The sequence below is a fragment of the Sus scrofa genome, chromosome 5, assembly GCF_000003025.6.
Source record: "Sus scrofa isolate TJ Tabasco breed Duroc chromosome 5, Sscrofa11.1, whole genome shotgun sequence".
NCBI classification, from domain to species: domain Eukaryota; kingdom Metazoa; phylum Chordata; class Mammalia; order Artiodactyla; family Suidae; genus Sus; species Sus scrofa.
This window is the reverse complement of record NC_010447.5, coordinates 64,734,864-64,751,801: the sequence shown is the minus strand read 5'-3', so window position 1 is coordinate 64,751,801 and position 16,938 is coordinate 64,734,864. Positions and strand designations below refer to the sequence as shown.

At 49.6% G+C, this 16,938-nt stretch overlaps 1 protein-coding gene across 1 annotated transcript in view; it reads right to left on the bottom strand.

The window, feature by feature from the left end:
* ANO2 (anoctamin 2) overlaps positions 1-16,938 on the bottom strand; it is a 342,407-nt gene that overhangs the window by 250,652 nt on the left and 74,817 nt on the right. The window contains 1 exon segment of the mRNA XM_021092435.1: positions 15,269-15,367. Within this exon segment, the coding sequence (XP_020948094.1) occupies positions 15,269-15,367 (99 nt within the window).

Sequence of the window (16,938 nt, the reverse complement as noted above, 5' to 3'; positions counted from 1 at the left end):
CAATAACTAGTCACTGGGGTGGGTGGGTGGATGGATGGATGGTGGATGGATAGATGGATGGATGGATGGATGGATGGATGGAGAGAGGGAGAGAGGGAAGGAGAGAGCGAGGGAGGGAGGGATGGATGGATGGAAAATGTGATCTTTCAAAGGACCACAACCCTTACACACAGCCCGGCCTCATGTCAGGTACAATTAGACTCTTCCTAAATGTTTTTGGTAACTGAAGGGATTATTAAGGACCCAGATCTGGGATGGCTTCTATGGTACAGGTACCACTGTGCTGCCTCCCGTACCCTTGCAGACAGCCCTGAGGGACCACAGCACTCCTTCCCGATGTGCCTGGGTGGGGCCTCAGAAAGCATCTCAGCATCTCTCTCCAGCAAGCCTCCCATGGATCAGGTCTGGTACATGTGACCCATATCTCACTCATTAACAGATACTGACTTCGTGCCTGCTGTATACCAGGCCCTGTCCTGGGTGCTACAGACAGGATAAAACAAAATTCCCACCTCAGGGAGCTCCCAGTACAGACAGTGAGGAAACAGGCGATAAAACAAAGATACAAACACACTACTCAGTACCAAGTAGTGCTGAGTGTTAGGAAAAAACAAGGGAAAGGGCTGGAGAGAGAAAGGACCCCACCGCACACAGGGGGGTCTGGAATGGCTGTCTGAGGAGGAGCCACCTGGGCAGAGACCCCAGTGAAGTGGGGCAGTGAGTCCTGCGGGGACCTGGGGGTCTCCAGGCAGAGGGAAGGGCAAGCAAAAGGCCCCGAGAGGGAAACGGGCTTGGCATTTTGGAGGACCCACGTGGCTGGGGCGAAGTGAGCCAGCAGGGAGCGGCGGAAGGTTAATTTCTCTCTTTGAGATGAGAGAGATGGCGTCCACTTTGAGGCCTTGCATAGATACTGTCACTCCTGCCCCCTCTCTGACCAACACTTCTTTTGTGTCCATGGCAGGAACCACACGACACCTTCAGGTTCCAGGGAGTCCCCCGCAGGATGGCTCTCACCCACGGTGGCACTTGGGACTGTGGCACCCCGTCCCCATCCCAGGACCCTCATCCATGGCGTGCTGGTAAAGGCGTCCCAACCACCTGGGCATGCGGGGTCGGATGGCTGATCTGCACCTTCACTGATTCCCATGGGGTAACTATGGCCCCAGTTCTTCTTTTTTTTTTTTTTTTTTTGCTTTTTAGGACCACACTCAGGGCATATGGAGGTTCCCAGACTAGGGGTCTAATAGGACATACAGCTGCTGGCCTACCACAGAGCCATAGCAACGCAGGATCCAAGCCACATCTTCGACCTGCACCACAGGTCATGGCAATGCCGGATCCTTAACCCACTGAGCATGAGGTTGCAGGGATTGAACCTGCAACCTCATGGTTCCTAGTCAGATTTGTTTCTGCTGCGCCACGATGGGAACTCTGGCCCCAGTTCTTACTGGGTAAGAAGAGCCCTGCCCAGGCACCCCAGAGGCCAGAAGCTGCCCCCCCCATCCTCCTCCTCTGCCTCTCTCCTCCCACGGGCCCCTCCCATCCACGCACAGGGGCAGCCGTGGCCAAGCTGGACCCCTGCTCCCACGTCTCCTACTGGGAAACTGACCACATATCCCAGTTATTCAGAACATCCATGGTTTAGTACTGTTGTCCAGGCATAATTACCAGTAGCTCTTCCACTCTCGGAAAAGCTCCACATTGGATGCTAAATTCCATCCCCTGCCCTCTGCTCTCAGCCCCGCCAGCATGGGGTTCAGAGTCCGGGTCCCAGCCAGCCTGTCTGGCGCGTGCTGCCCCCGTTCCATTGGACATGACTTGAGGCTTTTAAAAAGAAAACCACCACTTCGCTTTCAATTTTTTTCAACCATGAGTCTAAAATCAACTTAACTTGAAAAAAATTCAAATTCACTTCCCATTACATGTTCATATTTTTGGCTTCCCTACTTCTGAGCCTGGAGTCAGGCCTGTCTGCTCACAGCCTGCGCTGGGTCTGCCAGGCCTGCGGTCTTCCCAGGCCTGTGTGCATGCCCACAGGGTGGCCACGAGCCAGCTCAGGTTCTGCATTGAGACCATGGCATGGAGGTGGCACCAGTCATTTTGTTTTGATTTTTTGAAGATGAGATGCATTACAGAAAACAAAAAAAGAATAGGTCAAAGCAGTCTGCACTCTTTCCATCCCATTCAAATCACAATCAAAGAGCACGTACCCAAAAAACCGTAAAGATATCAAACACAAACCCGACCCTCTCGGCTGTGCCGCTATTAAAAACAAATGCTTGGGAACAGGCAGTGACAAGAGGAGGCCCCACCCATAGCCGACACGTGTGAACAGCTACAGCTCTGGTTCCTCAAAAATCACCAAGGAAAGTGTTGCCATTGTGGCTCAGCAGGTTAAGAACCCGACTAGTATCCATGAGGATGTGGGTTTGATCCCAGGCCTTGCTCAGTGGGTTGAGGATCGGGCATTGCCCCAAGCTGTGGTGTAGGTCACAGATGCAGCTTGGACCCTACGTTGCTGTGGCTGTGGTGTAGGCTGGCAGCCGAAGCTCTGATTCAGCCCCTAGCCTGGGAACCTCCAAATGCTGCAGGGGCTGCCCTAAGAAGAAAAAAAGAAGTCACCAATGATAATAATCAAAAGAATCTGACCTGAAAGGCATACTGAAGGTTGACTCGATAGTGACCCTTCTCCTATAACCAAGGATCTATAAGATCTCCACCCCGAACAATGCTCATGGAGTTTCTCCTGCTTTTTACTTGTCTGGCCACCAGGGAGGAGCCGTGAAACGATCAAAACAGCCTCAAAGAGGAATTAAATCACCACCTGATGAAGGAAGGAGACATCAAGGTGAAGAGGGAAAAGGCGTGCCTGTTCCTGAATTTTGCACAGACCGTATTACAGCTGTGAGCTGAAACCCCCTGCTCTTGTCCTGTGGACCACGGCCCCCAAATCGTAGGGCTGGAGGAGCAAGAATTGTCTGGCATCAACTCGTATTTACTGAGGATCTATCATTAATGTAAGACCGTGCTAGAGCGTGCAGGGACTACATAGGAGACAGCCTCTAGCTCCTGCTCGGAGGAGTAAGGCACCCAAAGCAATTAAAGAAAAACGAACTGGTAAGAAAAATACTGACTATGGGTTGACCAAGAGTCCAGAAAGGGTGATATGAGTTTAGCTGAAGGAATAAAGGAGGGTCAGGATGGGAAGATCATTCTAGGACCAGAGGCAAATACTTAAAGCATCTGAAAAAGCACAAGCCCTGGAAGAAGGGTAAAGGACTCTCCTCTGGACAAGACTCTAAAATCAGGGAGCTCAGGGCAGACTCCACAGAGAGGCATGGTTTGGAGGAAAGTAGCCCAGCATGTGCAGAACTCAGAGAAAAGCCAGCAATGTTACCAGATTCAGGGACAAAGGGCAACCCAGACGAAGACAAGGCACCCACAGGCTAAGTGTACTACCTCACTGAAAACACAGCTTGGAGAGGCAGCAGGTGCAGGACATTTTTTACTCTGAGATATTTGGACACAATCAGACTGTGAATGACTCCAATAAGCAATAAGAGGGGGACAGAGTTAACAGATTCACAAGCTGTCATTTGCCTTGCATGTGGGCCACAGCATTTTAGAGCCACGACAGAGAACACAGGGTCCAAATGCCTTCCTTTACAGATGAGAAAGCTATACTCTTGGACGTGCTCTCGTCTGTGGCAATGACAAATAAACATTTTCATGTGTTGCCTCTCCCAGTCTGGGATTATTTAATCTAGGATGGAAGTTTCCAGAGCACATTCTGCAGACCACTGGTTCCTCAAGATATTCATAGGCATTCAGCAGGGAAGGGATTGAACAAAACTGAACTGTTTCCCTTACTGCAGGGTTCTTCAGAACTTTCAATGGGCTAGATCAATTTTAATGTTCAGTGTTTTCTAGAGTTTGTTACACCACAGCATTTTTAAAAACAAAAGTCTATCACTCTTCAGTCTACACTTGGAGAAATGTTGTTCTAGAGCATGCCACTTCCAGCCCAGTTACGGATTCTTCAGTCAAGTGAAAGATAGAAGCATGGCTCTGGAGTCAGAAGAAATGAGTTTTGAGTCCTGGCGGTACCTCCTTCAAGCTGTGTGACCTTCGGTAAGTTTGTCAACCTCTCTGAGCCTCAGTTTCCTCATCTATAAAATGAAGCTAAAGCTAGTAAGTACTTCATATTTTTGTTGTGAGGAAAAAAACAAATAAAAAAAGGTCCTTACCACAGCACACAGAACATAGGATGCATTAGCTAATTTAAGACTCAATTAATTTAATTATATATTTATCAACTTGTATCTACAGTTATAAGTTGGGTTTTTTTTAAGATTTTTTTTTTTATCTTTTTAGGGCTGCATGTGTGGCATATGGAAGTTCCTAGACTAATTGGAGCTAATTGGTCGAATTGAAGCTGCAACTCCCAGCCTATACCACAGCCACAGCAACGTGGGACCCAAGCCACACCTGTGACTTACACCACAGCTCACGGCAACACCAGATCCTTTCCACTGGGTAAGGCCAGAGATCGAACCCACATCTCTCATGGATACCAGTCAGGTTCATTACCGCTGAGCCATGACAGGAACTCTAAGACATTTTGTTTTGATTGACATCATTGAGAATGGTTTTTATGAACCCTTCTCCTCCAAGTCAAATGTGAGAATTACAAAATGTGGTCAATCTTTAAAACATGCTAACATCTTTATTTATAGATACCCCCTACCAAGGCAGATGCTTTCACTGAAATCAACAATTATTCTTGGAAACAGAGCTATAAATGGAAAAACAATTGTCAAATGGAATAGGCAGCTCTTTTTAGCCACAGTGAGTGTCCTCCCACCATCCGTGCTAAGCGAGCCTCCCCTAGACTCTCCAGTCTCACCAAAGCAGGATGGAATGTGAGGCAGATGGAGCCATCGAAGGAGATGAGGGAGGATGCTTATACAAAGACGCCTCCAGACAAGCCCCAAACCCAGCATCAAGAAGTGAGCAAGACTATTTCAAGCAATCTGAGAAGATGCAAACTGGATTCTTGGAATATAGAGTAAGCCAGCAAGCCTCCCAGAGAAGCAGGTCCAGAACTGTCTGCTTATCAGTCCTGCCTCAGGAAGAGCGAGTGGTTTCCTGAAGCTGTGTGACAAACTGGGTGACTAGAGACCCTCGCACAGGTGTGAAAGCCACAATCTGAAAGCAAGATGTCAGCAGGGCTATGCGCCCTCCAAAGGCTCTAAGGGCAAATGCCTTCTTGCCTCTTCCAGCCTTTGATGGCCCCAGGCATTCCTCAGCTGGGGCCACATCAGTTCAGTATCTGTCTTCACGTGGCCTGGCTCCCCAACCCCGTGTCTGTGAACCTCACATCTCTTCTTCTTATAACAACAGCTGTCACTGGACTTGAGCTTGCCCTAAGTCCAGGGTGATCTCTCCCTGAGACCCTTAACTAATTACATCTGCAAAGACCCTTTTCCAGATAAGATCAAATATGCAAATTCCAGGGTTAGGACTTAGAAATATCTTTTTTTGCACAATGCTATCCAACGCACTACAAAGAGGACTAGAGACCTTAAAAGTACGAGCCTTGTGGAGTTCCCACTGTGGCTCAGTGGGTTAAGAATCCAACTGCAGCAGCTCGGGTTTTTGCAGAGGCACAGGTTCAATCCCCAACCCTGTGCAGTGGGTTAAAAGATCCAGTGTTATGGAGTTCCTGTCATGGTACAGAGGAAACGAATCCAACTAGGAACCATGAGGTTGCTGTTCGATCCCTGGCCTCGCTCACTGGGTTAAGGATCCGGCGTTGGCATGAGCTGTCATGCAGACTGCAGACATGGATTGGATCTGGCATTGCTGTGGCTCTGGCCGGCAGCTGTAGCTCCAATTCGATCCCTAGCCTGGGAACCTCCATATGCCACGAGTGCGGCCATAAAAAAGACAAAAGACAAAGGGAAAAAAAAAAAAAAGATCCAGTGTTGCCATAGCTGTGGCTCAGATTCACTCCCTGGCCTGGGAACTTCCATATGCTGTGGGTGCATCCACAAAAAGAAAAAAAAAAATAGTTCAAGCCTTGTGATGGTTAATTTCACATGTCAACTTGGCAGGGCCATGAGGATGCCTAGATATTTGGTCAAACTTCATTCCGGACCTGTCTGTTAAGGTATTTTCTGCTGACAGTAACATCTGAATGGGTAGACTGCATGTAGTGTGGGTGGGCATCCTCTGATCAGTTGAAGGAATGGAACAAAAAGCCTGACCCTCTTGCAAGTAGGAGGGGACTCCTGCCTGCCTGCTGACCTGGGACATAACCTTCTCCTGCCTTCAGGTTCAAAATGAAACATGGGCTCTTTGGAGTTTCCATCATGGCTCAGCGGAAGTGAATCTGACTAGTAACCATGAGGATGCAGGTTCGATCCCTGGCCTCGCTCAGTGGGTTAAGGATCCAGTGTTGCCATGAGCTGTGGTGTAGGTTGTAGACGGGGCTCAGATCTGGCACTGCTATGACTGTGGCATAGGGTGGTGGTTACAGCTCCAATTCCACCCCTAGCCTGGGAGCCTCCATGTGCCACGGGTATGGTCCTAAAAAGACCAAAAAAAAAAAAAAAAAAAAAAAAAAAGAAACTTCTGAAACACAGGCTCTTTGTGGGCCTCGAGCCTGCCAGCATTTGGACTAAACTTCTGCTGTCACCTGTCCTGGGGGTCCAGCCTGCCAACTGCTCACCTTGGGACTTCCCAGTCTGTACACTCTCCTGGACCAGTTCCTCACAATAAATACATGAATAAAATATATGTACACATGCATGTTCTGTTAGTTCTGTTCCTCTAGAGAATCCTTACAAATCCAAGCTTCAACTCTGGGTAACTGAGAAGGAAGAGGGGCTCTGGTCACGGTCTGGGTGACCACCTCCTGAAGCTGGGTGGGCACCATGAGCCCGGAGGAAGGCACAAGCCACGGTTACCAGACCAGCATCTCTAGAGAGGGAGTAAGAGATATAGCGGTAACAGAACCCGACCAGTATCTGTGAAGATGCGGGTTCGGTCCCTGGCCTTGCTCAGTGGGTTAAGGATCTGGAGTTGCCATGAGCTGTGGTGTAGGTCGGCAGCTGTAGCTCTGATTCAACCCCTAGCCTGGGAACTTCCATATACCGCAAAAGCAGCCCTAAAAAACAAAAACACACACAAAAAACTTAATGGTATTAACATTTTCCTCCTAAGGGGCCACTCGGGCTGATGAAAATGCCATATTTCTTTGCTTTTTAACTGGAATTATATGAGTTCAATGTGGTACCACTGATTTTCTCACACTCATCTGAAAATTCTTGACAGCACTTATACATGTTTTCACTTAATGAAAATGACAAGATGAATTATTCCTTATTAAATGCAGTGTAGTAGATTTTTAAAAATTTTCAAAACATGGATTCCATGGAGAGAATGAAAGTTTGAATGGCATTTCTGCTCAAAGCTTTTATCTTGGAATCTGGTTAGCTCATCAGAAATTACCTAGATTACCTGGTAGTACAACCCTCCCTGAGCTACAGTTCAGCGTAACCTCAATTTTCATCCAGAATGTATTTCATACTAAAAGTACGCTCTAGCAGCAGGAAAGTTTGCCTCCTCTGACCAGATGCTTATTCCTGCAGATGATGGAAGCTGTAGTCCTTTCTGCCTTGCCTACCAGGAAGCTCCAAATGAATTTGTCTCATCTGCATCCATCACTTTTTTTTTTTTTTTTTTTTGTCTTTTTCGGGCCACACCTACAGCATATGGAGGTTCCCAGGCTAGGGGTCTAATTGGTGCTGTAGCCACCGGCCTACACCACAGCCACATCAACGTGGGATCTGAGCCGCGTCTGTGACCCACACCACAGCTCACGGCAACACCGGATCCTTAACCCACTGAGCAAGGCCAGGGATCGAACCCACAACGTCATGGTTCCTGCCCCATGATGGGAATTCCCACCCTTATTTTTTATTTCTACAATCATTATTTCCCCTACACTTCCCAACTTGTCCCCAAATGACATGATTCTTTTTTTATTTGTCCTCTTTAAAATGAGCTGTTTGTATTTAAGTTTTTGGTTGGTTGTAATTTATCTCAAGTCCTGTTTGGGGGAAATGGGCTAAGATATGAGTTAAATAAGCCAGATTCGTGGACGCTGAGCCAGGAGAGACCTCAAGGTCTCCCCTCGTCCCCCGGCTGTCTACCACGAGCTGGGTGCCTCAGAGCCCTCCCTCCTGTGCTGTGGGGCCTGAGCGGTCTTCCTGCTGGCTGTCCCGGTGACGGCATCGCAGACCCTGCACATCCAGCCATTGTGCTTACGGACGCCCCAAGGACCCAAGCTCTAGGAGAGAGAAATCCCCAGCACACAGTCCCGAGGCCATCTGTTCCTGCCTCTCCGGCAAAGCCCCGTCTGGGCTGCTGGCTGCCTTGGCAGATTTCAAGAACTGGACCCAACCCTGCAGATGCTGGCTGTGAAGGGAGCTGGCAGGAAGGAGCAGGCCGGCTCTGCTGGCAGCTGTGTGTCCTGCACACATCACATCCGAATGACCACACCAATGCCAGTAACGATACAGGTTATGCCTCTGCGCGAGGCGTCTAAACACACCGTCCCTGCCCCTCACGCTGGCCCCCACAACCCTCGTTGCTCCCCGTTTGGGAGATGAGGGGCGCTCTGGGTCTGCTTTCCTGAAAAGATTATGTCTGCTGGAGGGGAACAGCATCTACGTGCATGCAAAGGACGCAGGAAGTCCTTACAGGCTCCTGGGAACAGCAAACGTACCCCTGCAGTGTCAGCCACTCTATCCGCAAAGCCACAACAGCTTCACAGACTGGACAACAGTCATCTTCCCCACAGGCATGTCCCTTTAGTGGACTCTGGCTGGATTCACATTCTCCCATTAATAGATTGACAAGAGTGGACCCCGTGACCTCGCCCTTGACGATTCCCAACCTTTTCTCTCCTGGAGGCTGCACTTGAAAAATACATGAACCTCAGGGGTGACAATGGCAGGGTGCTGGTTCATATACATAAAAAAGTGAATGGAGGGTTCCTGGTGGCCCAGCGGGTTCAGGATTTGGCCTCGTCATGGCACCTGCTCGGGCTGTTGCTGGGACATGGGTTTGATCCCTGGCCTAGGAATTTCTGAGTGCCACACCCCTGCCCCCCCAAAACAGTGAGTGAGGAATAAACACAGAATACTGACCACAGTCTAGAAGGGCCACCTTGGTAATGAGCAAGGGACGAAGCACCCATTTCAAAACTTCCCAGGCTGCTTGGGGCCAAAGGCCAGGCATTCCCACCCTTCCTGTGCCTGGATGCGGAGTGTCCCTCACAGAATACTGGCTCTCCTGTTGTTGTTTTTGGAAAACAAGTGCTTCCTTCCAAGACCCCCCTCCCAGTTAATGTCTGTGCTCAGGACTGTGTGTCCCTGGACACAATACTATGGGTTTGTCCAGGTTTGAGATCTCGGGGTTGTGATTTCTTCCTCCATCCTCCCAGTCTCTCTGGACCTGGCTGAGTTATGACCCAAACCACCACCGGCCGGAAGGAGGCTAAGTGATCCCACCCCGTGCCTCAGGCTTCCTCCACGCTCCTTTCTGCAGCCGGGACTAGGCTCGCTGCAAATGTACTTCATTCTCACTGTAGTCCTTCCCAAGCCCATTAAAAAAAAAAAAAAAAAAAAAAAAAAGGAGGAAGGAGTTTCTGTCATGGTTCAGCGGCTAAGAACCCAACTAGTATCCGTGAGGATGCCGGTTCGATCCCTGGCCTCGCTCAGTGGGTTCAGGATCCAGAATTGCCGTGAACTTCGGTGTAGGTTGCAGATGTGGTTCAGATCCTGCGTTGCTGTGGCTGTGGTGTAGGCCAGCAGCTGCAGCTCCCATTCGACCCCTAGCCTGGGAACTTTCATATGCCACGGGTGTGGCCTAAAAAGACAAAAAAAAAAAAAAAAAAAAAAAAAAAAAGGAGGAAATGCCACTGGACTCAGCGCTAGCCCTCCCTCGAAGATGGCCCTGTCTGGTCCTCACGCTGATGCTCCATTCCCAGAACTGGGTTTGACCCCCCCACCCCCCGTACACCTAGAAATGAATCAGGTTCTCAGACTAATCTTTACAAGCTTATGCATCTCACCCAGCACGGCAAGGCACATCCCCCTCTAGTGGTTATGACACCCCTGGGAGGTCAAGACAAGCCGTTACATTCTGTGAATACAAGGACGTGCCGGCCCCCGCGGCAGGATGCCAGAACAGTCCACCTGTGTGGAGTCTGGGGCCTAGACACCTCGGGGAAGAGTTCTTCCTGGGACATCTGAAGCCTTGTCAGGGCCACCACCTGCTGTGCTCTCTGCAGACTCCATATGCCCAGACAGAACCTGTGCCCCGCTAATGTGCTGCTACTGAACACAGTGTTTAATTAGTGCTGGGATGGCTGGGTATGTGCCTTCTGCCTGATACGCCCTTTGGCTGTAAACTCTATGGGCTCAGATCGGTTCTGGGCCCTTCTCTCTCTTCCACTGGGAGCTCCATCAGTGCCGGCTGCCTCTTCAGTCAGGAGAGATGGTGACTGGGGCACTAGGAATCGAGAATACACCGAAAAACACCTGAGAACACACAGACGATCATAAACTCCTGTACCTCCTTGGCACTGGCTAAGAAATGGGTTCTTAGAGTTCCCGTTGTGGCTCAGCGGGTTAGAACTCGACTAGTATCCATGACCACGCAGGTTCAATCCCTGGCCTCACGAGCTGCAGCACAGACTGCAGATGAGGTTCAGAATCTGCGCTGTTGTGGCTGTGGTGACAGCTCCAGCTCCCATTCGATCCCTAGCCTGGGAACTTGCATATGCCACAGGTGCGGCCCTATTAAGACAAAAATAAATAAATAAACAAAACGGGGGGGGGGGGAATTCTTACAAGAATCTTCTAGGAAAAACAGGGTGTGATTATGCCCTCATCACAGATGAGGAAACAGAGGCCCTGAAAGGTGAAGTCACAGTGCAAATAAGTGCAGACCCAAGGCCAGGTCTGGTTTTCTGAGGACTCTTCCAAGGCTGTGTCTACCACCCTGTTCCTCCAAAACAAAAAAGAAGGAAAGGAGGAAACACCCTGAGGGCCTGACAACAGATGAACAAATAAAGATGAGATATATATATGTGCAGTGGATTTTTTTTTTTTTGTTTTTTTGTCTTTTTGCTTTTCTAGAGCCGCTCCTGTGGCATATGGAGGTTCCCAGGCTAGGGGTCGAATCGGAGCTGTAGCTGCTGGCCTGCACCAAAGCCACAGCAATGCAGGTTCTGAGCCGTGTCTGCGACCTACACCACAGCTCACGGCCACTCTGGACCCTTAACCCACCGAGCAAGGCCAGGTATCGAACCCGCAACCTCATGGTTCCTAGTCGGATTCGTTAACCACTGCGCCACGACGGGAACTCCCGTACAGTGGAACGTTATTCAGCCACGAGAAAGAAGGAAGGCGTGCCATGTGCCACCCCGGGGACGGACCAGGAGCACATTGTGCCAGGTGAGAAACCCAGAGAAAGAAAAGCACTTAGGACAGCACTTGTATGTGGAGTCTAAAAAGTCAAACTTGTATAAACAAGAGGAAACGGCGGACACCAGGGGATGGCAGTGAGGGGCAGGATGGAGGTCGAGGAAGGGAACAGACTGGCGACGGGTAGGAAACAAGCCCTCAAGATCTAATGCGCAGCAGTGAATCCACTCAACGGTGTATCACAGCCATCATACTTGCTCAGAGACAGGAACTTAAGGATCCCAGGCACTGAAAAGAAAGAATACTTTGTAACACGACAGATGCCATTATCACCACAATGCCCATTGCGGTCTGATCCATAAGTATCAAATTAGTAGGCTGTACATCTTAAATTTACACAGGGTATAGGTCAATTATATTAACTTATTAAAAATGGGGAGAAAGGAGTTCCCATTGTGGCTCAGCGGTTAATGAACCCAAATAGTATCCATGAGATTTGGGTTCGATCCCTGGCCTTGCTCAGTGGGTGAAGGATCTGGCGTTGCCATGAGCTGTGGTGTGGGTTGCAGACGCAGCTCGGATCCTTTGTGGCTATGGCTGTGGTGTAGGCCAGTGGCTACAGCTCCGATTAGACCCCTAGCCTGGGAACCTCCATATGCCGCAGGTGCAGCCTCCTCCTCCCCCTAAAAAAAGACCAAAAAAATATGGAGAAAAGGAAAAAGGAAGGAAGGGAACTCAGGGATGGCTACATCATAACGCGTCCTTGTCCTAATCATCTCATCTACAAATTCAACAGGTACTTCCTAAACTATTTAGGTACGTTCCAAAAGTTCCAATAGGCTATGAACTCTGGTATGTCCCAGAGGTATGAGCTTTTAAAAGGACAAGCAGAGACCAGGGGGACCAGAGGCCGGCACGACTTGGAGGCTGACACTGGGAATGAGATGGAGGCGGTGGAAGAGAGAGGTGTGGTCAGATGTTCAAAGCACCTGAACAGAGAGGGAGTCTGGGAGCCGGCACCAGGAGAGAGGTGGAAGCGGGGGGAGGAAGGGACGGATGGAAGGCCAGCAAGCAGAGGAAGGGGCAAGAAGGGAGGAGAAGGACGAAGACGTCTGCCGGGTCTCAAGGTCTCCTCCCGCTAAAAGGATGGTCCCGGGGGAGAGAAGCCACAGTGTGGGCATCAAAGTGGGCTCGCCTTCTTTCCAAGGGTCAGCCAGCAGAGATAAAAGCACAGGAAGCAAGATACAAATAGAAGAGATGATGAGAACATTAGCTATTCAGATAAGCCAGAGAAAGGAGGGAGAAAACAAACAAACAAACAAACAAAATATATGTATGTGTATGTTAGAAGAAGACAGAAGAAAGGGAAGTGAAAGGTCGGCTAAGTTAGGGCCCCACCAGAGGGAAGCAGGTGCTTCTGTCCATGGCTGACTCGGGTCATGTGGGCAGCAGGCGGGACAGTGTCAGCGGAGGGGGGATGGAGGTCTGCAGCCAAGTGGCTGCACTTGAGGACAGCAGTATCAGGAGTGACAGGTGGAAAACCAGGAGACAGAGAACAGGGCAGTGTAGTGGAAGGAGAGAAGGCCACTGTGTGTCCTCGTGAAACCGAGACCCTCAGGTGTGTGACCCCAAACCAGGTACCCTTTATTGGCCATATGTTTGCACCGAATGTTCATGCCCGTGTTTGTTCATTGTCCACAGTCATGTGTCCACATGCCACGGGGGTATTAGCCACCTCGATAAACTTATAAGCACAGAACCCACAGACTTCATCCTTCTTGAGCAAGGGGTTATGACCGGGCATCACACACAATGGTATTTGATGAGTGATTTTTTTTCTTTTTAGGGCCGAACCTGTGGCAGATGGAAGTTCCCAGGCTAGAGGGAGAAGTAGAGCTGTGGCTGTGGCCGTGGCCGGCCAGATCCGAACTGCACCTGTGATCTACGCCGCAGCTGGCAGCAACACCAGATCCTCAACCCACTGAGCGAGGCCAGGGATCCAACCTTCATCCTCATGGACACGACACCGGGTTCTTAACCAACTGAGCCACAACAGGAGCTCCTCGATAAGTGACGTTTGATGGGGACAGGAGATCTGTTGGCAGTGAAGATGGTATGAACATAGCCAACGACGCTAATGGAATTGTTTTGCTGACGACAACCGTGCCACTGAGAGTGGAGATGGTGATGAGAAGGCAGGTGATGATGTCGGCTGGGCAGAAAGCAACAAATGGGAAGTTCTGTGAATGACGGGGGGATGGGGGCAGACCCTGTGAAAATGCAGTTAGGAGGATAAGGTCATGATCTCTCAAAGCTAGGTCACCATCAGTGAAATAAATCTATGGGGAGGGTGTGTGTGTGTGTGTGTGTGTGACAGAGAGAGACAGAGAGGCAGACAGGGACAAAGAGAGAGATCGCCATGCACCACTCATGGTTCAGCTGGATGATCACCTGTCCCAGGGCCCTTTCTAGAGACACCACGGATGGTCAAAGTCAATAGCCAATCCCTTTCCCCTAAAACATCTAGTTTAAAAAAAAAAAAAAAGCGATTCTGTGGAAGCACCTCCTTTCTCTGTGGAGGTATTGGCTGGACTTTTTTTAATGCAAGGACACTGTCACCTAAGAATTCCCCGGGGAAAGATTTACATTACACATAGACTAGAGTGGTTGACGAAGGCTTCAAAAATCATCGAAACCATGTGGCTTTCAACCCAGATGTGCATCAAAACCTTCTGGGGAGTTCCGTCGTGGCGCAGTGGTTAACGAATCCGACTAGGAACCATGAGGTTGCGGGTTCGGTCCTGCCTTGCTCAGTGGTTAACGATCCGGCGTTGCGTGAGCTGTGGTGTAGGTTGCAGATGCGGCTCGCATCCCGCGTTGCTGTGCTCTGGCGTAGGCCGGTGGCTACAGCTCCGATTCGACCCCTAGCCTGGAACCTCCATATGCCGCGGGAGCGGCCCAAGAAATAGCAACAACAACAACAACAACAAAAAGACAAAAAAAAACAAAAACAAAAAAACAACAAAAAAAAACCTTCTGGGGATTTTTTTTTTTTTCCACAACCCTGATGCCAGGACCAGCCAACTACATTGAAGTCAGGGGTGGGCCCCAGGCACAAACATTGTGAAAACATTCCTGAGATGATCCTGATCAACTCGCACGAGAAAGAACCTTCCGTTTTACACAAGAGACAAGTGAAACCCACCGTCGCACAACGTTTAGTGACAGAGCCACCATCAGAAGCAATGTCTTGGAGTTCCTGTTGTGGCTCAGCAGTAACGAACCCGACTCATGACCATAAGGACACAGGTTCAGTCCCTGGCCTCGCTCAGGGGGTTAAGGATCTGGCGCTGCCCCGAGCTGCGGTTGTAGGTCACACACATGGCTCGGATCTGGCATTGCTGTGGCTGTGGCATACGCAAGTGGCTACAGTTCTGATTGGACCCCTGGCCTGGGAACCTCCATATGCCACGGGCGTGGCCCTAATAAGAAATAAAACAAAGAAGAAGCCAGACCCACGCATCATCTGGCTTCTCCTGGAGCACACCCCGGTACCGCTCTGAGGGGACAGGACCTCCCAAGCCCCGCCCCTCCAGCCCATCTCTTCCTCCTCTCCCCCACATCACTGTCTCAAACTTAGGGTCCCCAGAGAGGTAAGTGTAATTTCAACTCCCCAAAACACACGTCCCACCCGGCCCTGTTCCAAATGCTATTCACATCCACCCAGCCCTCAGGAGGTGCCAGACCCAGGAGAAACACGCTCATACTTTTTTGGTGGGAACTTTGATCTTCAAGAATTCCGCCTCTCTGGCCAGCACCTGCCACGGGGCGTGGATCCGGACAAAGACGGAGCCCTGGCTTTTACTCTGTAGGGGACAAAGAAGACACAGAAACACTTATAAGGACATGGCTTAAATTCCTGGCTCTCTAGCTCTCCCAAAGGAGAAGCCCAGATCTGCTGCTCCTTCTTTTTCTAGTTTTTGTTCTCTTTATTTATTTTTGGCTGCACCTGCAGCCTGCAGAGGTTCCTGGGCCAGGGGTTGAACCTGAGCCACACAAGTGACAACACCAGATCTTTAACCCACTGAGCCACCAGGGAACTCCTGGTTATGGCTCTCTTTAAACCTCACCAGGGGTCGGTCCCTCCCCACTCATGCCCCATTCACCACTTCTGGTCCAGTAATGCTCTCATTACAAGTGGAGAAGGGGGAGTTCCCATTGTGGCTGAGCAGGTTAAGAACCTGACTAGTATCCATGAGAAAGCAGGTTCGATCTCTGGCCTTGCTCAGTGGGTTAAGAATCCGGCATTGCCATGAACTGCGGTGTAGGTCGCAGCTCGGATCTCATGTTGTTGCTGTGGCTGTGGTACAGGCTGGTAGCTGCAGCTCCAATTCAACTCCTAGCCCAGGAACTAGCAGGTGTCCCCCCCCAAAAAAAAAGTGGAGAAGGGGTCCCAAAGTGTGATCCCTGGAGGTTTGGTGGCTTCAGAGGAAAAGGAGAGTTATAACAATTGTGTTCACAGATTTGAAATGTAAGCAGTTACAATTTTCACAGAAATTTCATGTACTCTTTTTTGAATTGAAGTACAGCGTATTTACAATATTGTGTTAGTTGCAGGTATATAGCATACTGATTCAGTATTTTGGCATATTAGAGTCCCTTATCGCTTATTACAAGAAAATGGGTACAATTCCCTGTGCTCTACAGTATATCTATCCTCCTTCTCTGTTCTATAGAAAGTCATTACAGAAGTTAGTCAGTTAAGGAGTTCCCACCATAGTGCAGCAAAAATGAATCTGACTAGCACCCATGAGGATGCGGGTTCAATCCCTGGCCTCGCTCAGTGGGTTCAGGATCCGGCATTGCCATGAGCTGTGGTATAGGTTGCAGAGAAGGCTCGGATCCCACGCTGCTGTGGCTGTGGCGTATGCTGGCGGCTACAGCTCCAATTCGACCCCTAGCCTGGGAACTTCCATATGCCGTGGGTGCGGCCGTAAAAGAAAAAAAAAAAGTGAGTCAGTTAACCTCTGCTAGATTCAGTGAACAGTCTGGAACCTGTCTCCATACAGATATTTTCATTGCAAATGACTCTATTTTTGTTCTCCCATTTCGCTGCATCATAGCCCAAACCACGAAAGTGGATCATCTAAGCCTCAAGGTAATAATATAAATGACGATGTAAACAGTGCGGCTCCAAATGAGACGATAAACATGAATCATACACAGGAGTCCATGTGAGTAGGAATCCATGTCCCAGAACAAGTCATCCTATGAGGACTCTGATTGCATCAGAAAATACAAAGTAAGGAAAAGAAACGCAGTGATGAGTATTTAAAAGTGAGGTCTTTGACTCAGCAGCTCATGTGGCCCAGGCACTGGGTCAGCTACAAAAATTGGTCAGAAGGCAACATGAAACCATTGTTTTCTTCTCCAAATA